Source organism: Leucopleurus acutus, assembly GCF_964270905.1.
Source record: "Leucopleurus acutus genome assembly, chromosome: 12".
Lineage (NCBI taxonomy): Eukaryota > Metazoa > Chordata > Mammalia > Artiodactyla > Delphinidae > Leucopleurus > Leucopleurus acutus.
Window position 1 is genome coordinate 16,467,001 of NC_139154.1, and position 26,755 is coordinate 16,493,755.

General features: G+C 41.2%; 1 protein-coding gene across 1 annotated transcript in view; it reads left to right on the forward strand.

The window, feature by feature from the left end:
* BUB1 (BUB1 mitotic checkpoint serine/threonine kinase) overlaps window positions 1-26,755 on the forward strand; it is a gene marked incomplete at both ends in the record, with an annotated part of 41,462 nt that overhangs the window by 1,409 nt on the left and 13,298 nt on the right. Inside the window, 16 exons of the mRNA XM_082851479.1 lie at window positions 1,716-1,775; window positions 1,859-1,997; window positions 2,818-3,014; window positions 5,433-5,476; window positions 6,146-6,246; window positions 7,733-7,789; window positions 7,882-8,062; window positions 9,749-9,900; window positions 12,609-12,865; window positions 14,603-14,661; window positions 15,851-15,979; window positions 16,079-16,189; window positions 16,929-17,028; window positions 17,992-18,073; window positions 19,052-19,226; window positions 23,696-23,783. Of these exons, the coding sequence (XP_082707605.1) occupies window positions 1,716-1,775; window positions 1,859-1,997; window positions 2,818-3,014; window positions 5,433-5,476; window positions 6,146-6,246; window positions 7,733-7,789; window positions 7,882-8,062; window positions 9,749-9,900; window positions 12,609-12,865; window positions 14,603-14,661; window positions 15,851-15,979; window positions 16,079-16,189; window positions 16,929-17,028; window positions 17,992-18,073; window positions 19,052-19,226; window positions 23,696-23,783 (1,932 nt within the window). The remainder of the gene's footprint in view (window positions 1-1,715; window positions 1,776-1,858; window positions 1,998-2,817; window positions 3,015-5,432; window positions 5,477-6,145; window positions 6,247-7,732; window positions 7,790-7,881; window positions 8,063-9,748; window positions 9,901-12,608; window positions 12,866-14,602; window positions 14,662-15,850; window positions 15,980-16,078; window positions 16,190-16,928; window positions 17,029-17,991; window positions 18,074-19,051; window positions 19,227-23,695; window positions 23,784-26,755) is intronic.

Here is a 26,755-nt window from a genome sequence, read left to right on the forward strand (position 1 = left end):
GCATATATCTGTCCTCTAGATTCCCAGAAGTCGGTTTGCTAGATCAAAAGTAAATCCATGTGGAATTTTGGTAGATCTTATTACCAACTGCGGTGGCAGGGACTGTGTACACTCCCACCTGCAAGCAAATTGTAAGAGTGCCTGTTTTCTTTGCTTCCCCTCTACACTTGTCACATTGTTGCAATCTGGTGGGTGAGAAGTTGTATCTCAATGAGGTGAATTTCTCTTATGAGAGAGGTTGAGTATTCTTCTGTGGAATACCTTTTTTTATTTCTTAAATTGGGTTGGGTTTGGTTTTTTCCCCCCAACTTCTAGAAGCTCTGTTTGGTTATCCCAGTTTATCATTTCTCTTTTGACTCTGCTTCGTGTTCTGTTTTATTTGACATATAGAAGCTTTTAATTTATATATAGTTGACTTCATCTAGCTTTTCTTTTGTGGCTTATGGATTTTGAGTCATAAGAAACATTGATTTCATCTGTATCTTGAGGTACAAGAGCTAGAAGAAAGTATTACTTTCAACCCTTTTTTCCCTACCCCCCGAAAAAAGTCATGTAACAAATGTCATGTAGCGTCTCTGATAGAAACCTAGGAGTGTTCCTTAGCTTGACTCTCTCTTACCCAGTGTGCAATCCCATCAGCAAGTCTCATTGTTTCTTTCTCCAAAACACCCAAATTCCACACTGTTCCCACCATGGTCCACCCTGTCACTGGGGCTCTGCAGTAGCTTCCTAACTGGTTTCCGGTTTCTATTCTCATCCCCCACCCGCTTCTTCACTTGGAGAGACAGATGCACATTTTAAAATGCAAATTAGATCTTGTCATCCCCACCCTTCTCCTAGCTCCGCGTACTTACATAGCTGCTTGGATCCCTGGCACCGATCAAATGTCACCCCCTCAGAGAGGCAGGCTTTCTTTCCCTGACCACTCTACCTAAAAACAGTAAGTCCCGTCACATTCTTACCCCTTCTCCCATCTTTTGAGGGTTTTTTCCTCTGTGCTTAATGTCACCTGACAATACTTTACAGTTTTGGTTTGTTTGTTTGTTTACCGCACTAGCACCTGGGGGCCCCTGGAGAACTTTGCTGTGCTTGGTTGTTTTTTTTAAGCTGTGGTTGGGTACACGGAGGTCGGGCCAAGCAGAGTTCTCAGGGAGCCATAGCCACTGACTTCTGAGCATTGCCATTGTGTGTTCTTCCTCAGGGACGTTGTGTTCCATTGAGGCCCAGAAAGCAAACTGGATCTGGAAGCCCTGATCGGTGGGACCCTGGGCTGCCGCGCACCCTTCCCAAGCCCTCTTCAAGTCTGCCAGCCAAGCTCCTGAGCAGCAAGGGGAGGGGTCTGAGGCAGTGCCATGCCTGGGTCCCAACATTAGGAGGAGGGGCAGCAAACTTCTGGGTGCTGCCCCTCGTGGTGGTGGTAGTGACATCGGGAATCAGTGAGAGGAGAAGGAGACTCCTGGGGATAGACCTGGGGACCTTCCTTTAGCTGCTTCTTTATAGGACTACCTCAGGGGCCTTGCGTCTTACTTTCTTCTGAAGAAACACTGACTGCTTCTGAGTGTTCTGACTTCTGAGGGAATGCTGTTTTCATTTTTATTATAGCATTTGAATTGATATTTAAGATTTCTATTTTAAGGTGTATAGTGATAAATATAAAATATATCTTTTAGGAAGTATTCCTAATAATCCCATGTACATATTTTTCTCTGCTCTAGAATGTTTGAAGCCCATATGCAGAGCTACAAGGGCGATGACCCACTTGGTGAATGGGAAAGGTTAGCATTTCGTTTATTTATTTTTTCTGTAAACAAACTATATGTGCTGCCCTGAAAAATTAATGTTATCCGTATTTTTGTAGTTACATGCGATGGGTAGAAGAGAATTTTCCTGAGAATAAAGAATATATGACAACTTTATTAGAGCATCTAATGAAGGAATTTTTAGATAATAAGAAATACCACAATGACCCAAGGTTCATCAATTATTGTTTAAAATTTGTAAGTATACTTTCAGATGTATAATCACATCTCTAGTCATGTTGTCCTTTTGTTTTTTACCCCAGATTTGAAGATCATTTTAGACTGTCTTTTATTCTGATACCTTATGTTTCATAAATTTTTTTTAAGTTGTATGGCCAGAGACACGTATTTTACAACCTTTTGGCTTCTGTACTGTGGAATCAGTGATTTAATTTTAAAATCCTTCTCTGTGTATCAAGTCTGAAATGTGACAACACGAGGTAGAAACCATTAGATTAAAAGAAGGTTCGTTGGATGAGAAGCTTGCTTGGGGAAGGGGAGATAAGCAGGTACTCCCAGTGGGTTCCTGGGAGTAAATTAAATTCATTGTGAATAATTAAGAAAATATTAACTCTCAGAAATGAAATTTAGTACTAAAAGGAGAAGGCCACCTCAGGTTAGGCTGGGTCTCTTCAATCTTGAAATAAAGGCTTGGGGGCGTGATTTCTAGTAATAAAATCATGAATGGAATAGATAAAGTAAACAGGGATTTGTTCACTAAGTTTCCGAATATGAGGATTAGAGGAAGCCTGTGGAGCTTGAGCAAGTATAACTTTATATACTACGTTACAGAACCTGCTGTCTTGGGAAATAATGTGGGTTGTCTGGGGACATTGAATGTCAAGGAAAGGAACGAGCTTAACTTTGAGGCTTGCCATCAGAGGCCCACACAGGCCTTCCCCTGCACAGTACATCCTGAAGCCTCCAGGAAGACGAACGCTGAGGGCTGGCTGGCCTCGGCCACACTGAGACTGGCAGTGCCTTCGTTCTCATGTCTGTCTGCTTTGGATTTCTGCAGGCTGAGTACAACAGTGACCTTCCTCAGTTTTTTGAGTTTCTGTACAACCATGGGATTGGGACCCTGTCAGCTCCTCTGTACGTAGCCTGGGCTGGGCATCTGGAAGGCCAGGGGGAGCGGCAGCATGCCAGTGCCGTTTTTCGGAGAGGAATTCAGAACGAGGCCGAACCTAGAGAGCTGCTGCAGCAACAGTACAGGTAGTTTGAAAATAAAACTCCACGCAGTGTCTCCTACCCTGAAATGCAATGTTTGCTCTTAAAAGATTTTTATTGTTATCTGTTTGTACAGGGAAATCCTTCTCATTGGGGAAAATGTGGATGTATAGAATAGTAGAAAAGCTGCCCAGAAATATTACTGTTAACATTTTTGTGCACTTCCTTCCAATATCTTTTCCGATGCCTATGTGTGTGCCTTAGTGTCTGTGTATTTTTACGGTAGACCGTACTGTATGTCTGATTGTATGTACTGAGCTTTATACTGCTCTTAAGAAATTATGCACTTTTATACTACTTATAAAGTGGTTGTGAAGTCTGTTGCAGAGCTATGTCATAATTTAATTGTTCTCCAATGGAACATTAAAGTTGTTTCCAACATTTTGATTTTTATAAATAACAACATAATGAATATTTTAATGAATAACTTTGTTTTTCACAATTTTTGACTTTTTCAGTGATTAAATACACCTCATTTAGGGTGTTATTTATATATACCCTAATACAGAAAACTAAAGAAGCAGAAGAAACCCATCAATTTTAATTCACATTTTTTTCTCCGCTTGTAGTAGGATTGCAGGCGTTTTTTATGTACATATGCAGCCCTGTGTCAAGGTCTTTTTTCTTCATCATAAAAGTATTTCCTAATGTATTTCCTATTATTATCTAGTTCCTTCTGATAGATTCTCAGAATGGAAACTGTGGAGTCAAAGGGTGTATGAAGAGTGTTCAGGCTTGTGGTACATGTAACCAAATTCCCTTCTCAAAAGGTGGTACAGGTTTCTGCTGTCTCTGTCTAGCAGCATAGAGACAGCTTGTCTCTCTGCACCCCTTGCTGGCTCTTAATACACTCATTGTTTTCAACTTTGCTCCAGTGCGCATGCTCTTTTTAAACTTTATTATGAGAATTTTCAAGTATGTGTTAAAAAAAGAAAAGTTAATATAATGAACCTGCATTTATTTATCACTTGCTTTTAATTATTATTAATATTTGATCACGCTGTGCTGAAGGATTTTTTTTTAATTAATTTATTTATTTATATACTTTTGGCTGTGTTGGGTCTTTGTTGCTGCACGCCGGCTTTTTATTTGTTGCCGTGTGCAGGCTTCTCATTGCGGTGGCTTCTCTTGTTGCGGAACATAGGCTCTAGGCACTCAGGCTCTAGAGTGCAGGCTCAGTAGTTGTGGCGCATGGGCTTAGTTGCTCCGTGTCATGTGGAATCTTCCCGGACCAGGGCTCGAACCTGCATCACCTGCTAACCACTGTGCCACCAGGGAAGTCCCTGTGCTGAAGGATTTAAAGCAGATCCAAAACAGCAAAATATTTTACCCTAAACACTTCCATAAACATCTCAAAAAGGTGATTTCTTACAGAACCTTACATCATTTTCATACCTAACAAAATGAATAGTAATTCCTTAATATCATCTAATTTTCAGCTATTCTTCATTATGTAAAATGTTTTTGTTTTTTGCCTTTTTTTTAAACCATTGGTTTGTTTGAATTGAGTCAAACAACATTGGCATTTGTCTGCATTTGGTTGTACATCTCTCAGTCTCTTCATATCACCCAAAAATGTCGAGCTTGGAGGTTGCATATTACTTGATAGGTTGATTAACATGCAAAGATGCATGAAATGACATGTTTAAGAAGTCCTCACAGCATGAACAGTAATATATCTGCTTTTTAAAATAGTTTTGTACTTTAACATCTTTCTTCAAACCATTATACTTTTCATATGTTCCAGATGTAGAGAATGCCTAAAATAGAAAGTTCAAACACCCCATGTTGTATGTAACATGTACATACTTGATACCCTCAGAATGTTTGTTATATGAATTTAAGAAATACTAATATAAACGAGGCAAAAAGAGGAATTTTTCTAATATTAAGTGTATTGGGTATGAAGACAATCCCAGAATTTTTTTTTTTTTAATTTTGAAGCAACTCTAAAATTCAGCTTTACATTCTCTCTTAACCTCAGTCTTTACTAGCTTATAGTAAGCTGTCTATCATGTTTAGTTTTCACTTTTTTTTTTAAATTAATTAATTATTTATTTTTGGCTGCTTTGGGTCTTCATTGCTGTGCGCAGGCTTTCTCTAGTTGCGGCGAGCAGGGGCTACTCTTCATTGCGGTGGCTTCTCTTGTTGTGGAACACAGGCTGTAGGTGCACGAGCTTCAGTAGTTGTGGCATGTGGGCTCAGTAGTTGTGGCGCACGGGCTTAGTTGCTCCGCGGCATGTGGGATCTTCCCGTACCAGGGCTCGAACCCATGTCCCCTGCATTGATAGGCAGATTCTTAACCACTGTACCACCAGGAAAGTCCCTAGTTTTCACTTTAATATAATATATATTGAACTATAAATTATAATCTATACTGATGCCTTTATTGCTGTCTTTTAGGTTGTTTCAGACACGCCTCACCGAAACCCATTTGCCAACTCAAGGTAAATAATGCTTTCTAAAATGTCCAAGACGTTGGTAATTTAGTCTGATTTTCACTACTTTTTTTTTTGTTTTCCTTAAAAAACAAATCCATCCACTATTTCTTGATTATATTATCTTAGGTAACAGGGGCGGTGCTATGATAATAATAATGCCTGATAAATAGCAGAGCAGGGGCTCTGTCATAGCACTTTAAAAGAAACCCCCCTCCAACACACACACACAAGCTTGGTGATTTCATTGTACTTTTAGGATTTTTTAAAAATAAAAATTGCCCCACATAGAGGACAATACCTACTCTGAAGTGAATCTGTTTTGAATTGAATCAAATGTGTTTAATGCAACTTTTAAAGAAATGTAGTTTTTTTTTTTTTTTTTTTAGAAATAATAGATTACATTCTAGCATTAAGCATTGACTATCCTATTGTTTAAAATAACTAGAGTTTACATGTCTTTCAGGGACTTTCTTGGGCATTTTGAATTGATTAGAAAGCTATCTCTACCATATTTCTCTTATTTATAAAGTATTTTAGTTGCATTTTCTGAGAGAGTGTAAATGAGTTTATTTTTTAATGCTACTTATTGAAAGATCAAGGGAATGTATTTGTAATAATTTTATTTAATATGGTTTTACCCTTATTTCTTTTTATTTCATCTTTTTCCCCTCATAGCAAGAACCTCAGAACCTCTGAATAATGCTCAGATTTTAAACCAACTGGTAACATTAAAATCCAATCCAGGAAATAACTCAGCCTGCATTTCTAAGAATCAGGTAATAATAATGATTGTAGTTCGTGTGGGAACTGGGAAGGGCATGGAACGGTCATCCAACTGCCTTCCTTGGGCATTTCATTTCTTTGACCTTGTCTCCCAAGACTCTAACCTCCATGTCAGCCACCTGTGCCTGTGGCACCTTTCCGGGCCTGTGATCATCCACCACGGCTCACCTCAAATATTAAATTTAAAATAACTCACTGATCATAACTTCCTGCATTGTCTGACCTAGGGAACCCTGCTCCACGACCTCCTGTCTTCGCCTCCTCCCAGCAGCCTCTCCTCCTTTGTTCTGCGGGGCTCCCTTGCACAGGCCCAGGATTCCCTACCGTGGGTCACACCCACGTGGAGGCACCTGAGCCCACCTAAAACACTCCTGGCTTCGAACTATAACCTCAGCCAGGGCTTTACTACTCCCCAGCAATTATGCTTCCAATTTCCCAGTTCACTTTTTATGTTTTACATATCACTTATGTTTCCCATTTTACTCTCTAATACCAAATTATGATGATTTTACACTTCTTTTTACTCTCCTCAAACTTGGGACCTGACTACCTCCAACCCCTTCCTCAGGAACTGGCAAAAATACTATTTCAGTGAAACAACAGAAGCCATCAGATGATGTCTGTCCATTTCTGCCACCAACCAATAAATAACTTCACCTTTCCCTGACATTGCAGTGGGGCGAGGTGGCTCTTCTGCCCTGATGGCTTATTAGCATGTGAAAACGCTCTTTTCTTGCTTCCCAGCATCTTTCCTCTTCATAGTACTGTTGCTCTTTCAAAGTTTGCTAAGGACCTCCTTTAAGCTAAATCCCATGGAAATGCCTCTGTTCGTAGTACACATGTGCAGGTTTTATTAATGTAGCACATTCCTGATGTAGAATATGAATTTCCAACTTCGACAGATACTCAAGATGATCCCAATTTACATCCTACTCATGTTTGCCAGTCTCATTGCTTCCTGTTGTCCCGACTGTAAGTTTCTAGGCAGCAGAGTTGGGTCTTGTTTACAGTCACTTCCCAGGACCTAGCCCAGGACATGACACGTATGAGATGTTCAGTAAATACTTGTCTAGTGAATGAATGCTAGCATTAGAGACTCCTCAACATAGAACAGTACCAGAAGAAAATTTTAATGATTTTTTTTTTAATGTAGCTATTTGGAATGTTAAACTCATTACGCATAGGTGCTGTGGCTCAGCTCCTGGACTATGTATCAAAGGGAAGTAAGTGCCCTTCTCGACTACCAAGCAGATATTTTAAAATCGCTTTCTTATCGGACTCTAGTTGCAAAAGTTATCATAAAAGTAATAATGCAAACCTAGGCTTCAGATATTAATTGTAACTTGAAAGAACATATACAAATCTACTCGATGATTCAGAGACCCCCCTCAAGTGTTTTCATATTGTTTTGTGAAGTAATTTAGATGATAGATTCTTTCCAGATAAGTGAGTGCTTGTGTTTCTTTTCTGTCTTTCTAGGGTTCAGAGCTTTCTGGAGTAACATCTTCAGCTTGTGATAAAGAGTCGAATATGCAAGTACAATCAGTGCATTCATCTATTACTTAGTTTCCTTCAAGAGCTGCTTCAGTACACTGTTGTAAATAATGTATTTTCCCCATTTTAGGGAACCAAGGGTGATCATGATTTCTAAATCAGGATATTCTGCACACCCACCTGTGGCAGCCAAAGCTGATGTGCAGCAGGTTGTCATGTATTGCAAGGAGAAGCTTATTCGTGGAGAGTCAGAGTTTTCCTTTGAAGAGCTGAGAGCCCAGAAATACAATCAACGGAGAAAGCATGAACAATGGGGTACTTGCAGTCTTACAGTCTGAGCTATCTTAGGTCACTTAATATAATTCTCATCTCTGAGTAATTACATTTTAGCAGATAATTGACTATACTGAAAGAATCTGCAAGAAAAATGTCTCTAGCTCATTCTGTCAGGAGCCTAAAAATCTTTAATACTAGTGTAGCAACCACATTTGTCCAAAGGCTAAATTCGTGTCTTTTGACAGCAAAACTCGGGGTTGAAACAGCAATAAAGGAGATAGATATCCACACCAGTGTTGCCTTAGCTTTTAGTGAAGTAGTAGTTTTTTTTTTTTTTTTTGCGGTATGCGGGCCTCTCACCGTTGTGGCCTATCCCGTTGTGGAGCACAGGCTCCGGACGCGCAGGCTCAGCAGCCATGGCTCACGGGCCCAGCCACTCCGTGGCATGTGGGATCCTCCCGGATCAGGGCACGAACCCGCGTCCCCTGCATCGGCAGGCGGACTCTCAACCACTGCGCCACCAGGGAAGCCCCGAAGTAGATATTTTTAACCTTTCAAATAATATCTGTACGGATTTGAACTTCTTTATCTAGCTATTTTAAACCTCTGGGTCTGTTATTTGGACTGTGAAAGGATTAGGTTAGGAACTGGAGTTGAGATTTTTCAAGATCTGCAACTACTGTAAATAAGACATTCAGGAGTCCTCTGATGAAAGTGCCATGTTATTCATGGCTGTGCTGTACAGTGGATCAAGCTTTGTTCCCCAGGGAAAACTGAATGTTAACACCATTGTTGGCACTTGGCTTTGCTGTAACAATGTGGACCTCAGGAAAATGAACCTCTGTCCTACTCAGGGCTTTTACACCATCTAAGTATTTGTGCTGTGCCCACTCTGTAGGCCACTTTTTTTTTTATTTTTATTTTTTATTTTTTTTTTTTTTGCTGTACACGGGCCTCTCGCTGTTGTGGCCTGTCCCGCTGCGGAGCACAGGCTCCGGACGCGCAGGCTCAGAGGCCATGGCTCACGGGCCCAGCCGCTCCGCGGCATGTGGGATCTTCCCGGACCGGGGCACGAACCCGTGTCCCCTGCATCGGCAGGCGGACTCTCAACCACTGTGCCACCAGGGAAGCCCTGTAGGCCACTTTTTGTTCATTCATTATTTCTCTTTTGGTTGACAACTGAGAGGACAGTCAGTTGACGCTCGTGGAGGACTCTTTTGTGCCTTGCACAGATGCTAAAGTCTGAGCTGGATGGTTAGATTTGTACGTGATGTGGTTATGTTAACCAGTTACTGGAAATGGGACCAAGAGCAGTGTACTTGAGACACTGACCATTCGGTGCACTTTACTCTTATTCCTTCTTAGAAAGCACCTAGAGGTTTAAATCTTTTAAAAACTGTTCCATTTTCAAGTGATTTGCACAGTCGTGATTGTTCTACAAGCGGTGCTTAGTATCATACCGTGCTATTACCAAATATTTTTGTTGCTCATCTTGTAAATTTTTATAACTTACATGCCCTGAACTTAAAAATAACTATGCTACAGGAAGGTAAAAATTATAACTGAAAAGTAGTACATATTTCAGTTCTCATAATCTAATACACATGGAAAAGACTAGTAAAAACTTTGCCGTCTTAAAAATGACCTTTTACTGATTTTGCATGGATTCCTCTGATGACCTGAATTTAAATTTCACATGCAAACCATATTTTCTCTTTCCTAAAGTTAATGAAGACAGGCATTATATGAAAAGGAAAGAAGCAAACGCTTTTGAAGAACAACTATTAAAACAGAAAATGGATGAGCTTCATAAGAAGTTGCACCAAGTGGTGGAGACATCGCATGAGAACCTGCCCTCTTCCCAGGGGAGGTCTGAGGTGTGTGTGCTCCTTGCCGATGCTTCCCATGCCCAGTACAGGGATTTCTGTTTCTATTTGTTCTCTGTGTGCTCTATTTTTAGAGTTAATTCTGATGTTAATTTAGTTACTAGCTTTCTGAATTATTTTCCCCCCAACAATGGGGGGAAAGGCAATCCAACACACTTACAGTGACGAAGAGGTCACACTTAAAAGAGCCAAGAATCAGAATAACGCTGGGCTTCTCAGCACCAACCCGGAAAGATCTTCAAAATGTAGAATGAGAAAGGAAGTTACAGGACAGAACGTGTAGTGTGTGTGTGTGTGTGTGTGTGCGCGCGCGCGTGTGTGTGTGTAGGCACATACTTATATACTTAATTATTAGCATATATAATCCTTTTTCTGATTTTGGGGGGGTGTACAATGACTATTATTTAATGAAAATTCAAATATAATGATTTCTTTAGTTTGTGTTGAGAAGCCAGTGCACACCTGCAAGAATGGGTCTCAGGACCTGTTTTTTCTACAGGCTTACTGTGGCCACATTCCTGTTTTCAGCTCCACCTTCACGTCCATCCTGAGATGTGTTCAAATTTCTGAACTTCTCTGGAGATCAGCCGCCTCCAGCTGCTGTTTTAGGTGTTAGGATTCCTTTACTGTCATTTTGGTGAGGTTTCGGGAGGACGTGGATGATAAAGCATGTGTTTAAGCCACTGTCTTTAACCAGAAGCCTGTTTATGAACTTATTTCTGTATATGAGTGGTATAAGGATATATTTGCCAAATGGATCTCCATTTGTCCCTAAATCATTTATTTACCAGCTCAGCCTTTCCCTATTGGTTTAAAATATCTTATCACATACTAAATTTTTAAGGTATAAGATCCATTTCTAAAATAGCTGTCTCTTTGTTTTAGTCAATAGGTTTCTTCTTGATCATTCCATATTGTGTGTTTACTATAGCATTGTTGTATGTTTTGATATCTGGTGGAGAAAGTCTGATTATTATTTTTTTTATGTATTTCTTCAGAAATGGATATTGTGTTTATTTTTAATCTTTACTAATTTGGTAGGTGAGAAAATGTTATAGGTCATTTTTAATTATCTTTTTTGATGACTAGTGAGAGTAAACTTTTTATATTTTGTCCATTTGTCTGTGAAATAACTATTCTTGCCCTAGATATTTGGTGCTTTTCTTTTTTTTTTTTTTTTGCGGTTCGCGGGCCTCTCACTGTTGTGGCCTCTCCCGTTGCGGAGCACAGGCTCCGGACGCGCAGGCTCAGCGGCCATGGCTCACGGGCCCAGCCGCTCTGCAGCATGTGGGATCTTCCCAGACTAGGGCACGAACCCACATCCCCTGCATCGGCAAGTGGACTCTCAACCACTGCGCCACCAGGGAAGCCCTTGGTGCTTTTCTTAACAATTTGTGAGAATACTTTTCTATGGTGATAAATTAACTCTTTTTTTTTAAGATTTATTTATTATTTATTTTATTTATTTTGGGCTGCGTTGGGTCTTAGTCGCGGCACACGGGATCTTTCCTTGTGGCGCATGGGCTTCTCCCTAGTTGTGGTGTGCTGGTTTTTCTCCTCTCTAGTTGCGGCTCGCAAGCTCCAGGGCGCCTGGGCTCTAGTTTGTGGCACGCGGGCTCTAGTTGAGGTGTGCAAGCTCAGTAGCTGTGGCGCGGGCTTAGTTGCCCCGCAGCATGTGGGATCTTAGTTCCCTGACCAGGGATCGAACCCACATCCCCTGCTTGCAAGGTAGATTCTTTACTACTGGACCCCCAGGGAAATCCTGCTCTTTGTCTTTTAACTTGGTAACATAGGAGTGTACATGTACAGTCTAAGTACATGTGAGTAGAAAAGCAAAGACTTCATGTTAAGGGCCCGTGTCCTTCCCACTGTGCGCCATGCTTTTGTGGCAGTCAGTGCAGTTTATACTCATGTTTCCTACTCATTAAAGGGAAGATGGTTACTAAGGGTATTTTAATAGCAGGAACACCATTATGAGCATTTGGTAACATTGACTGTTAGTCTTTTCCCAAAATTAAGTAAGGAGAAATGTGCCAGTTCTTAAATACTAATGAATGCTCAGGGCTGGTATTTTATTTTATTTTATTTTTAAAATTTTTTTTAAATTTTTTAAAATTTTATTTATTTATTTTTGTCTGCACTGGGTCTTTGATGCTGCGCCCGTGCTTTCTCTAGTTGCGGCAAGCGGGGACTACTCTTCGCTGCAGTGCGAGGGCTTCGTGGGCTTCTCATTGCAGTGGCTTCTCTTGTTGCAGAGCATAGGCTCTAGTTGTGCAGGCTTCAGTAGTTGTGGCACGCGAGCTCTAGGTGCGCAGGCTTCAGTAGTTGTGGCACGCGGGCTTAGTTGCTCCGCGGCATGTGGGATCCTCCCGGACCACAGCTCAAACCCGCATCCCCTGCACTGGCAGGTGGATTCTTAACCACTGTGCCACCAAGGAAGCCCTGGGGCTGGTATTTTAGTGGTTAGAAGTATGAGCTGCCAGTTGAGTGTGTGGTTAAGAAGCTACGGAAGCATCCACCGCATAGAGTGACCTTTGTTGCTGACTGTTCATTTCAGAATACCTGGAGGGGTAAGGAGCTGGCTCAGGAGGAAAGGAATCTACTGAAGAAGACAGGTGCCATTCTTTGAAAAGCTGTAATACCTAATTAGCAGTCTGGACCTCATGGCTTTGTTTTTGTTTGTTTGCTTACCATGAAAGGTCAGCCCAGCACGTATGGGGCCACACACAGGCTCCCCGCAGGAACTGAGAGCTCCGAGTCTTCCAGCTGTCCATCAGCAGACCTCAAAGAATGCAGGAGAGACACCCGAAGAGGCATCTGTTGTTCCACTTATGGCAAATGCTGTCACCGCTGCTTTGGTGTCCCCAGCCGTCACCCAGAGTGTAGCTCCCCAGGTTCCTTTGGCAGCCCAGCCAGTGACAGATGCCATGTTTACGGTGGCCAGCAAAGATGCCAGGTAAGCCAAAGGTAGCCCTAGAGATGATAGTGATGTGAATGGTGTCTGACGGCTTCTTTACGTGACCTGCAATATCAAGAGCAATGTGTAAATGATGGATGAGTCTTGTTTTTCAAAATAATTTTTAGATGGGCATGTAGTGGAAGAAACAAGTTACCAAAACATTAGCCCCAAATCTTCAGCCTCACCTATTGTTTCTTTTAGAGTATTTGTTTTACTTCATACTTCCCTCTTGAATTATAATTTTTCGATACACTGAAACTTAACAGTCTTTTTGTAACTGAAGAATATACAGCTGTTAAACTGAAATTGCCTTTGCTTACTGGCTTTGACTGAACATATGTAGGGGTTCATTACAATCCAGATAGTTCCTTGACATATATTCTTCTCATATTCCTTCTGTCTTTCCACTGGGAGCAGTTTGGGATTAATATCTGCTACACAATATGCCAAAATATGTCTATACACTGCTGTGGAGGTTTTTCCTCCAATTTTGAGGGATTTTCCTAGATTACAGAAATTACAATTATGGTCGCATCGCTTGTTTATATTTTCCTCTTCAGTCGCTTTGGTGCTCTCTCTTTTTTAAACAGAAAAATTTTATTGATCTATTGGAAAAGATAAAAGCTACAATGTAACTCACACCCTCCCCTTGGGCCAAACCCCTTGGCACAGATGATGGTTCTTAAGTACTGGTTCTCCTCAATGTCCAAGGTTAACTTTCACCAATGATTTCTCCTGGAAATAAGATTTAAAGTGATCATGCTTTTTCAGCCACATTAGGACAATAATTCAGACCTGTGTCCTGTATCAAACCATGTATGTAAAAAGAGGACTGTTGTGTGGGGCTGTGACTTCATTAGTTCTTAGTAGTTAATTTACACAACAATAAGATGGTCACAACAGCAGCAATGGCAGGCCCCCGGAGACACAGTTCAGCGTGTCCAGCTGAACCTTATAAAATTATGAAAACCTTTAACCTAATGATCATTCAGAAGCCTTTCAGACTGACCCTGACCTTAGCCTAGGCAAGGGACTGAAAGTACCCTCCTCACGCTCTCAGTGGCCTAGACGGCTGACCACGACAGAGAAAGGGCACCTTTCTCTGGTATCTCTATAAAACTCACGTTTTTATGACAGTTTAATGGGGATTTGTAAGATTAAAAGTGCTTTGCACTTTTTACTTTATACCCTCACAGGGTCCATTAAGGGAAGCAATATTAAACAGACAGATGAGGTCCACTATCACGACTATACTTAAAATAAACTGTGATGTAAGTGTCTCACATACCATTTTTTCCCCTCTTGATAACTGCTGAAGTCTAGAGGACAATGCACTGTGGCTACCTGCCCATCACGAGAGAGGTGGCCCCTGTGGCGAAGGCGCCAGCGCTTCCCCACGTCACAGCGCAGGAGAGTGGTGCCAGACGGCAGGCCCGGAGCTGGGGGTTAGCCCTTTAGCCTGTGTAATAAATGGGATCGTTCGAACCTCGTGTATGAATGATTATCGGGTGTTAAAGTACAGAATCACTATGTCACGCAAACGTGAATACCTGGCCTTTATCTGTAAGAATTATTGTCCTCGAAAGGAAATGAAAGAAAACATAAAACATCTTATTCACTTACACTGTAGACCTAGGCAGTCCCATCTGTGTTTTAACAACAGGCTCGTAATTGCTGACATTTTTTACTGTTCTTTCTTGAGAGTGATTGTGTCTCAAGAGTTTTCTCTTCCAGGTGTATGAATAAAAGTACTCATGAATTCAAGCCACAGAGTGGAGCAGAGATAAAAGAAGGTAATGTTTAACTATTGATATAATACCTTGCTGTCTAAGCTGTTTGCCCAGACTCGTCCAGGTCGCTCAAGGGTCTGTTTGGTGGCTGCAGTTCATGAAGGCTTCAGGCCTTAATGAACCTGGGTGTCAGCTTTCCCGTTCTTAGAAGGCAGGGGTTAGTTAAACCCCAGACCATTTCAAATAAAGGTAGAAATTCACTTGACAGTCACATCTTAGTTGGAATCCTTTGGAAACTTGATTTGTGAAAACCTTCCTATTAAATTTCTCAGCAGATTTTAATCTAAAACCAGAGTCATCTTTAATATGTTGTGAAGACGGAAAGGTGATTAAAAGTTTAATTAGGAGTGTTATACTTCCGTTTGGTGCTACTTTGTTAGAGGTATTTGCATAAAAGTAAGTTTTATAAATAAAATAAGACACCTGGATTGGGTCTTCATTCCCCCCACTCCTTCATGTACTGTGCCATCCTTTCCAATGACAGTTTAGTGGGAGCAGAGCTACTTGAAAAAAGCAGTGACACCTACATTTAACCAGGACCTAACTGAGCTCTAGTAGAAGCCAGGCACTGTTCTAGGTAGTGAGAGATGCAGTCGTGAACAGAAAGGACAGAAATCCCCACCCACGAAGAGGGGGGAAGTGTGGCTGGGGGGGTTGGGCAGGGGTTGAAATCTCAGGGGCAACTGGGAAAGACCCTTACAAAGAAGGTGATATCTGGGTAGAGACCTGACGGGGGAAGGGGCCCACGCAGCCCTTGGAAACCTGGCTCAGGTGGAGGGAGCAGCAAGGGCAGAGCCGTGTACGCCATGGTTTGGGCCCGGCTGAGGGAGATGGAAAGCCAATCCTAAGATATACAATGTCACTATTAACTACTTCTGGGGTATAGTGGAGCAAAGAGGGCTATTTATGACCAGTCTGCTAATTTGATATGATCGTAGATCAAGCCACTTAATCTCTTTGAGCTTTTATTTACTTTTCTGTAAACGGATACTTCTTGCCTTACCTACCTCTTGGGACTATTATAAAGAGAAAAATGAAAGATATGGAAGCATTATAGTAATGGAAGTCCTTAGTGAGGATTATCAAGAATAATAAAAATGTATAATAAGTATAATAAGTTTCTTAAATTGTGCCTTCTAAACTATTCTGATTTCTCTACTGATGCTGCATTTTGTCCCCATTTCTTTAATAGGGTGTGAAACACAGAAGGTTGTTAACGCAAGTTCTTTTCACACAACTCCTAACACATCACTGGGACTGGTTCAGGCAACGCCATCCAAAGTGCAGCCGTCACCCACCGTGCACACAAAAGAAGCATTAGGTATGTAAGGCCTTTTGTTTGAATGTGTAGCATCTGACGACAAATTAATGAAAGCTCTTTTGCAGCCATGTTTACCATTATTCTTTCTATTCTTTTAAGGTTTCATCATGAATATGTTTCAGGCTCCTACACTTCCTGATGTTTCTGATGACAAAGATGAATGGCCATCTCTAGGTCAAAATGAAGATGCATTTGAAGCCCAGTTTCAAAGTAATAACAGATTGTTTAATAGCTACTAAGTGGATAGCGTTGTGAGTGGTTGCCCACAGAAATAGCAGGGATTATACAAGAAGTGGTCCTGGCCTTGGTTAGCTTGTCACATAAGGGCATGGAGTTTGTGAAATAAAAAAATGCAGTGTTGTTTGGCAAGGTATTCAGTGTGTGCCCTAGACTTGGTTTGTTTCTTAAAATATAATAAATAGTGCTAAAGAAGGACAAAATCTGCATGGGTAGGAATGGCCAGGAAGGGCTGAGTAGTTGAGGCATACTTGAGCTTTGCCCAGCAGAGGAATGTTCGGGCTGGAGTGTTGGGAGCCAGGACTAGCCCACCTTTGTCTAGAGTCAGAGGATTTGTGCTGGAAGCCAGAGAGAGATCACGATGAAGACAAACATAGAGCTAAGAGCTTAGTTCCTCATTGTAGGAAAGCAAAGACATGGAGAACTTTATTCAGTGTCAGTGAGCATAGCAGTGTGTTAGGAGAACGGCGAACGCTGCTTTATGTGTGGCAGGAACTCGAGATCGGAGGCTCGCGTGCTAACCCTTGTGACCATGGTTAGTCCCTTCATGTCACTGCAGAGTGACTTACCTCATTGCTTAGTATTTCAAAAACTGACATCAGTTGTTTTCTGTAGCTCTTATTCCATTTTCTTATTTGTAGTTGAAGCTGCACCTAAAGGATAGTGTTTTTGGCCTATTTTAATAATTAACTGCAATTTTTTACCCTTGCAGAAAATGCAACGTCTTCTGGGGCTTGGGGAGTCAATAAGATTATCTCTTCTCTGTCCTCTGCTTTTCCTGTGTTCGAAGATGGAAACAAAGAAAATTATGGGTAAAGAAATATCTGGTTAAGATAACACTGGGGGAGATGCATGTTGCCATAGTGACAGGGACAGTGCAGAGATCCCTCCAGGAGTCCAGGTGGTGAGCTGGTGAGAGAACAGGACCTGCCGATCAAATGGCCTGGGCCCCAGCCCCAGCTCTGCCACAGATGAGCCTTTTGACCACATGGCCGGGAGATTGCTGCTGAAGTTCTTTTCCAGATCTGCAGAGTTCCGGGGGGTTACAAGAAAGCAGTCCTTCCATAACAAAAGTATTTGTTACAAAAGGGAACCGTATGGTTATAAATCATCAGAGAACCAAGGGATCCTATAGATTTGAAATTGTATTCGCTGTAAATGAATTCACCAGTACAGGTATCCATACGTGCTCTGTATATATTTGCAGGATTGATAAAGTAGAAAAGGAAGTGGCTTATATTGGGTCACACTGCAGAGAACATTTGTTTTAAGGCTGAGCCCCATCAGGGTAGAGTAGGGTAGCACGAGGAAGTTTCACCATTAATAATTTAAACCGTGAAAGAGAGGTGTGAACTAAAGGTATCATGGTGTAGAAGAGGTTCATGTTCTGTAGCTAGACCAAGCACTGGGAATAAGAAATAAAACGTATGGCATCCATGCCATTCTCTTGGCCACGGCCCTAACTATTTTTTTGTCCTTAAAACTTAAAACTCAAAAAAAATAAAAATAAAATAATAATTAAAAAAAACTTAAAACTCAGTGCAATAGAAAGTTCTGTATTTTCCACCCTCGCTTAAGTAACTGTAGATCTACTTTTATATACATAGTCAAGCTAATTCAACCTGCACTCAGTTTTGCTGTAAAAGTAAGAAATATGTGTATAAATATTAACTAAATAGGAAAAGGAGAGAATGTTTTTAACACTCTAACGTAAGTGGTAGAATTTATTTCCTTAGCATATTTTGCTGTTTGTAATTTTTCAAATCTTTCCTTAGATTACCACAGCCTAAAAATAAGCCCACGGGAGCCAGGACCTTTGGAGAACGCTCGATGTGGAGGTTCACTTCAAAACCAAATGTAAGTAAATCTCGGCTTCATCCATGAAATGGGTCCCGCAACCCTTTTCTTTTCATTTTACCAAATGCTTGTGCCAGTCAAATGAGGTGGTGTATTTAAAAAACTGTGCTGAAAAAATAAAATATTATGTGGAAAATTAAGTTTTATAGAACATTATTCTATAATTATTTGCAAATCTATTATGCACCACACATTAAGAGAGATATAGAAACTGAAAAATGAGTTTGATAATGATCCTTGCCCTCTGAGAGCCTTCCCTTTAGACAGGAGGAACCACTGGGGGCATATATATTTTTCCTAGACCTAAGAAGTTTAATACAGGCTATATGGGAACTCTGTATTATCTTTGTAATTCCTCTGTAAATCTAGACTTTTCAAATTAAAAAAAAAAAATGAGTAGGGACTTGTCTGGTGGTCCAGTGGTAAAGAATCTGCCTTACAAGGCAGGGGACACGGGTTCGATCCCTGGTCAGGGAACTAAGATCCCACATGCCGCGGGGCAACTGAGCTCGCGGGCCTCAACTAGACAGCCTGCGTGCCGCAAACTACAGAGCGCACGTACCCTGGAGCCTGCGCGCCACAACTAGAGAAGAGAAAACCCTCGTGCCACAACTAGAGAGAAGCCTGTGTGCCACAATGAAGATCCCGTGCGCCGCAGCTAAGACCTGATGCAACCAAAAATAAATAATAAAATGAATGATAAATCTTTAAAAAAAAAAAGTAAAAATTGGTAAACAAAACGTGACTCTTGCATGTGATATAACTCCGCTGGAGTGTGTTAAAGATGAAGTGTCCCAGTTCTGGGGAAAAGAACAGACCCACGATGTCCTTGGCTCTGTGTTAGCCAGGGGTTACATCCATTTCTTCGAAAAAATTAAAATTCCTCATTTTTTTGAATCTTAAAAAGTATTAATGTGTTAAATTTCATCTATGAAACAAGGAGATTGCTACTTTTTTTCCATTCATCTTTCGTTGTAGGAAGTACCTCACACTGACGAGTTTTTGGATGATTCAACCGTGTGGGGTGTCCGCTGCAACAAAACCCTGGCTCCCAGTCCCAAGAGCCCAGGAGACTTTACGTCTGCTGCACAGCTGGCATCTACGCCCTTCCACAGGCTTCCAGTGGATTCAGTGCACCCTCTAGAAGATAAAGGTGTGCCTTACACTATCTTAGTGCCTTCTGCCAACTTCAGTTCTTTTACTATTATAGTTTTCTTCTGGAAGATTTGAAAATCATAAAGAGGAAACTTAAAATCCATTCACTGTATTATTACATATATGGTTTTTGGTTTTGGCATAATGTCTTTCTAAAGTCTATGTGCATTTTAAAAGTTTGATAACTTAGATTTTAGGTAGAACGGGAGAAAAATCTATAGAAGCATTTAAAGGCAAAGATACAAAGTCCAACCCATTTGTATGGGATTATAGCTTTATTTCATGTTTTACAACAAACAAAATAGCCACTACAGACAGAATTGAATGTTAAAAATATTTTATTTTATTTAGAAAATTTTATTTTCTAATTTGGTAAGAGTAACAAACAGCAAATTTTAATCCTTGATATGTATCTACAAATTTTATTACTTTAGAGATGTAGCCAAGTACTATACTCGGAAAATCATATTTAAAAATTTTTTAGTGATCTGATAAAACTCACAGATGGTCCTTATTTTCCCCAGACATAACATTCTCATATCAAAGATCTTTATACATATGAACTGAAGCTTAATGAATGACACAGGTATTGAATACAGATAATTATTACCTATTAAATACGATCCCGCAAAATAAATACAGGCATACCTTGTTTATTGCACTTTATTGCACTTCGCAGATACTGGATTTTTTTTAACAAATTGAAGGTGTGTGGCAGCCCTGTGTCAAGCAGCCCACTGGCACCATTTTTCCAGCAGCATTTACTCACTTTGTGTCTGAGTCACATTTTGGTAATTCTCGCAATATTTCAAACTTTTCCTTATTGTTATATTTGTTATGGTGATCTGTTGTCAGTGGTCTTTGATGTTACTATTGTGACTGTTTTGGGGTGCCACGAACCTCACCCACGGCAGATGGTGAACTTAGTCAATGGTTGTTGTGTGTGTTCCCTGACTGCTCCACCCGCTGGTCATTCCCTGTCTTCCTCACTCTCCTCGGGCCTCTCCCCTGAGACACAACAATAGTGAAATTTAGGCCAGTTAATAACCCTACAGTGGCCTCTAAGTGTTCAAGTGAAGGGAAGAGTTGCACGTCTCTCACTTCCAATCCAAAGCTAGAAATGATTAAGCTTAGTGAGGAAGGCGTGTCGAAAGTCCAGTTAGGCCAAAATGTAGGCCTCTTTCACCATGTGGATGCAAAGGAAAAGTTCTTGAAGGAAATTAAACGTGCCACGCCAGTGAACATATAAATGATAAGAGAGCAAAACAGCCGTATTGCTGATATGGAGAAAGTTTGAGTGACCTGGATAGAAGATCAAAGCAGCCACAACATCCCCTGAAGCCAGAGCCAGGAAGCTGCAGAAGAAAAGTGTGAAGGTAGCAGAGGTTGGTTCGTGAGGTTTAAGGAAATAAGGCATCTCCTTATCAAAAGTGCAAGGTGAAGCAGCAAGTGCTGATGCAGAAACTGCAGCAAGTTATCCAGAAGATCTAGCTAAGATCATTAATGAAGGTGGTTATACTAAACAGCAGGTTTTCAATGTAGATGAAACAGCTTTATATTGGAAGAAGATGCCATCTAGGACTTCCATAGCCAGAGAAGAGAAGTCAAGGTCTAGCTTTAAAGCTCCAAAGGACAGGCTGACTCTCCTGTTGGGGCTAATGCAGCTGATGATTTTAAGTTGAAGCCAATGCTGTTTACCATTCCAGAAGTCCTAGGGCCTATAAGAGCTATGCTTCATCTATTCTGGCTATTCTCTATAAATGGAGCAGCAAAACCAGATGGCAGCAAATCTGTTTACAACATGCTTTACTGAATATGTTAAGTCCACTGTTAAGGCATACTGCTCAGAAGATTCCTTCCAAAATAGTACTGCTCATTGACAATGGACCTGGTCATCCAAGAGCTCCGATGGTGATGTACAATGAGATTATTTTCATGCCTGCTAACACAACATCCATTCTGCAGCCCATGGATCAAGGAGTAATTTAGACTTTCAAGTCTTATTATTTAAGAAATACATTTCAGGGACTTTCCTGGTGGTCCAGTGGTAAAGAATCCGCCTTCCAATGCAGGGGACGCAGGTTCGATCCCTGGTCAGGGAACTAAGATCCCACGTGCTGTGGGGCAACCAAGCCCGCGCGCCTCAACTAGAGAGATGCCCATATGCCACGGCAAAGATCCTGCCTGCCACAACGAAGACCTGATGCAGCCTAAATAAAAAAAAAAAGGAAATACATTTCATAAGGCTATAGCTGCCATAGACAGTGATTCCTCTGATGAATCTGGGCAGTCAATTGAAAACCTTCTGGAAAGGATTCACCATTCTAGATGCCATTAAAAACATTTCTGATTCATAGGAAGAGTTCAAAATATCAACATCAGGAGTTTGGAAGAAGTTGATGCCAACCCTCATGGATGACTTTGAGGGGTTCAAGACTTCAGTGGAGGAGGTAACTGCAGATGTGGTGGAAATAGCAAGAGAACTAGAATTAGAAGTGGAGAGAAGGTGTGACTGAATTGCTGCAATTTCATGATAAAAAGTTAATGGACGAGGAGTTGCTTCTCATGGCTGAGCAAAGAAAGTGGTTTCCTGAGATGTAATCTACTCCTGGTGCAGATGACAACAAAGGATATAAAATACTACATAAACTGAGTTGATAAAGCAGCGGCAGAGTTTGAGAGGATTGACTCCAATTTTGAAAGAAGTTCTACCGTGGGTAAAATGCTGTCAAACAGCATTGCGTGCTACAGAGAAATCGTTCATGAAAGGAAGAGTCAATCGATGTGGCAGACTTCACTGTTGTCTTATTTTAAGAAACTGCCACGATGACCCCAGCCTTCAGCAGCCACCAGCCTGATCAGTCAGCAGCCACCAACATCAAGGCAAGACCCTCCACCAGTCGTAAAAGATTGACTCCCTAAAGGCTCAGGTGATGGTTCGCATTTTTAGCAATTAACTTTTTTAATTGAGGTATGCACACTGTTTTTTTAGACATGATGCTATTGCACACTTAAGACTTCAGTACAGTGTAAACATAATTTCTGGGCTTCCCTGGTGGCACAGTGGTTGAGAGTCAGCCTGCCGATGCAGGGGACACGGGTTCGTGCCCCGGTCCGGGAAGATCCCACATGCTGCAGAGCGGCTGGGCCCATGAGCCATGGCCGCTGAGCCTGTGCGTCCGGAGCCTGTGCTCTGCAACAGGAGAGTCCACAACAGTGAGAGGCCCACATACCGCAAAAAACAAAACAAAATAAAAAAACATCTATATGCACTGGGAAACCAAAAAATTTGTGTGACTCGCTTTATCGTGATGTTCGCTTTATTGCAGTGGTCTGGATACAAACCCACGATATCTCTGAAGTGTGCCTGTGCTATGAGACCTGGGACTGCTTCACCTTTTTCTGCTAATTTACTAGCCAAACACTATCACTGCTGGCGTTTTTTTTTTTTTTTAATAGCAGTTGTTAACTGAAGGAATAGGGAAAGAACTGCAAAAGAATTTCATTCCCCTGGATGAAAGCTTATTGTAATGTGAAGTCTGAGCCTATAGGCCTAAAAGTTTTTAACTAAGGAGTAAACATTTTTTCTTACTGTACTAACCAAATATATTTCTTTCCTGAATTTTAAAGGAGGATTTAGTTGAAACTTGGACATTTGCCAAGTGCTATCACAGACTTGCTACTTTAATTCTAAAAATTTAAAGCTGTTTCAATTTGGAAAACCTAATCTGTTTAACAGTCAAGAGTCTTTCATAAAGTCAATATTGACCTTTCTTAGTGTATTTGCCACTTTGATTGTATAAATAGAAGCTAATGTTCTAGTACTAAAAAGTGTTAGCACCTGTTCAATGAAGCAGTATCTGATAAAATTTAATCTAGTGTAATAGTTGGCTCTATAATGTATTAGTATCACTTGGTAGAAGTATGCTCTGTATTTCTGCCCTGTCTAGTTTGTCTCTCCGTAGATAGATTTCTTTTTTTAATTAAAGGGAGTGATAGTAAGTATTGCCAGGTTGCTTTCTGGTGTGAACCTCTGAGTCAGTTCAGTCAACTAAACGCTGACTAAATAAGGCAAGTTAGACTGAAAGACACCAAAATCTCCGCCCTCCACAAGCGTTTCAGCCTTTTATTCTCCATGGCCTTGGCATCGGCTTCTCCTCAAACAGGGTGTGCGCACTGCCGCCCGTAACTTCCTGTGGTCTGGCCACGTGGACCTCCTGCTCTCTGGGCTCTTTTCTCTTGAAGGATTGTGTGGATTAGGTGTATAAGGTTGAAACGCTCACATATAATGGTAGAGTTTTTTTAAGTGATTTTTTTCCCCATTTTTTAAACATAGTACATTTTACCATGGAATACTATTTTGAAATTATAATGAAAGTCAGTGTAAAAAGGAATCCTGGACTTTATAACCATATAAAATCATATGTGTGTGTATAATGCCCATCTCTACTTTTCTGTATATTTCAGAGAATGTGGTAGCAGAACAGTACACCCATGTGACTTTGGATTCTTGTGAAAGAAACAAGATGGAACCCTTGAAAGAGAGAAAGTTCAGGTATTGTGTGGGTGCATGTGGTCCTGTCTGTCTCCCTTTTCATTCTAACTTGCTTCTTAAGCTGTAATGGAATACCTCATTCCAGCCCTTCTTTAAGGGCTGCCAGAGTTTTTATCAACTCAGAGCTTTAAGTCAGAAGGTACTGTCTGTACATATAAATACAATGACACTTGGTACATCAGGGCAGTGAGAGAAGCAGCTGGGGTATCAGAGAATCCCTGGGGAAACTGTTCCTGTGACTGACTTCCACTGATTTGGGGAGCAGAACTGCAGATGCTCTTGCCAGCCAAAGACTGACATATAAAGACTATTGCAGAACTGAGCAAACACCTAATTGCTTCTGTATACCCATTATAATTGAGAAAATCAATAACTTTCTTTTTTTTTTCTTCTTTTTGGCTGTGTTGGGTCTTCGTTGCTGCGCACAGGCTTTCTCTAGTTGTGATGAGCACGGGCTACTCCTCATTGCGGTGCATGGCCTTCTTATTGTGGTGGCTTCTCTTGTTGCGGAGCACAGGCTATAGGCGCGTCAGTAGTTGCAGCACGTGGGCTCAGTAGTTGTGGTGTGCGGGCTCTAGGGCGAGGGGGCTTCAGTAGTTGTGGTGCTTGGGCTTAGTTGCTCCATGGCATGTGAGATCTTCCCAGACCAGGGATCAAACGCGTGTACCCTGAATTGGCAGGCAGATTCTTAACCACTGCACCACCAGGGAAGTCCTAATAACTTTCTTTTAAGAGGAAGAAGATAGAATGTTTAAGCCTCTTAGGTTCTGATGCAAAATGCAGACTTCCCATACATACACTAATGCTTTGCAGAAGTAAAATTCTGCCATATTTGAATAGTCTGGTGACTGTCATAGATGCTAAAAGTAGCTACAATCTTTTGAGTATTTATTATATATCTGCACAGCACTTAACGCTTTTCATGTACTGCACCCTTTAACTAACCCTTATAATAACTTTAATTGTAGGAACTTTTCTTTTCCAGCATTATAGATGAGGAAACCAGATCCAGAGGGCTAAATAAAGGACCCAAAGCCATACGGCTTCTACTTTGCAGCCCTGGGATTTGAACCCCTATCTCTGATTTCAGAATCCTCGCTCTCACCACTGTGCTGTACTGCTTCTTATTATCAAAAACCTCTTCTTGAACTAAGACCCCAGTAAATAAATGATTGGATTAAAGGACATGAGCAGAACTTACAAAAGAAAAATTAATGAATAAACATGTAGAAAAGGGTTAACTCACTAGAAATAAAATTAATGCTAATTAAATAGATTTTGCCTTTTAATTTAAAATTTTACTCAGTGGGTATAGTCTATTACTGCCCACCAGGAATCTTCCTTTGTGCAGCTAAACTTTTGACTCATAAGACTACCATAAACCACACTTGGCATAAGATTAATTTAGATGTATATAGGACAAAAATCACTGTTGCCAGCAGGGTAATACTGTCCAAGAAACTATTGTCTTTGACTGCATGTGACAGTTAAGCTGCAAGGAGACAAGACTCATGTGGGGAGACACCCAGGGACAGAGGCTTCCTTAGTTTCGAAACCTTCTTCCCAGGGAGTCAGTGGCTCTTGCAACACTCCATAGATTTAGTTTCCAGAGTCCCTGCCAGGGACAGGCCCATTACGAGAATCATTATACCTGAAGCCCGAATCTATGGATTCCCAGCATATGTTCATAATTCTCCCAGTCTAGATACAGCTATTTTTTATCATAAGCATTGATGACAGTGATACCTTACCTTTTAAGTTTTCAGTGGAGAAGGGGAAGAGCTAGAAAGTTAACCAAAATTCACAGTTTTGTGGAGAAGGGAAAAGGATTTTATTCATCGTTTATGCACCCACAATAATTTGGGCACTCATGTTGCTAGTAGCAATGTACATGGGTTTGGAAACACATCTGTTTTGTTGTAATATAAAATACTGGAAATATGTTCAATATCTAAGAACAAGGGAATTGTTACACTTCATCACACATCCACTGGATTAAATGGTGTACAGCATTAAAATCCACAGTAGAACTGTGGAGAAACCCAGCAGACACCACCTTTCCCAAATAATCAGGCTAACGTCACCTGTGATGACACATGGTGATGTCATGGGAGGAGAAGGGTCACCTCTGTGATATTCTCCCCAAACCAATACTCATAGTCTAGCCAGGAGGAAAACAAGAGAAACCCAGGGCTTCCCTCGTGGCGCAGTGGTTGAGAGTCCGCCTGCCGATGCAGGGGGCGTGGGTTCGTGCCCCAGTCAGGGAGGATCCCGCATGCCGCGGAGCGGCTGGGCCTGTGGGCCGTGGCTGCTGGGCCGGTGCATCCGGAGCCCATGCTCCGCAACGGGAGAGGCCACAGCAGTGAGAGGCCCATGTACCACAAAAAAAAAAAACAAAAGAAACCCAATTGAGGGACAGTCTACAAAATATCTGGCCAGTACTCCTCAAAACCGACAAGGTCTTAGGAAACTAGGAAAGACTAAGAAAGTGTCACAGAGAAGAGAGTAAGGAGGCTGACAACTAATGCAGCATGGTGTCCACGGTTGGATCCTGGAGCAAACACGGGGCCTTGTGGAAAACCTGGCGAAATCCAAATGAGGTCTGGAGGTTAGTCAATTGTAATATGACATAGGTTGGTTTATTGGTTTTGACAAGAGAGCCACTTTAATGTGAGGTGGTAACACTAGAGGAAATTGGTGAGGAACATATGGGAATTCTTTTTTATCTCTGTGACATTTCTTTAAATCTAAATTCCAAAATTAGTTTATTATTTTAAAAATTCATGGTAGGAAAATGCCTGTGTCAAGAAGTAAAAAATGCAACATGAAGTTGCATGAATTCATTTGTATAAAAATATATACTCGTGCATCTGTTTGTAGATATGTGGATCTAAAGGTGCAGAGAGAATATGTGTGTGGAGACGTATGTACAGTCCAAACTTGTTGTTTGCATTGGTTCTTTTCTATAAAAT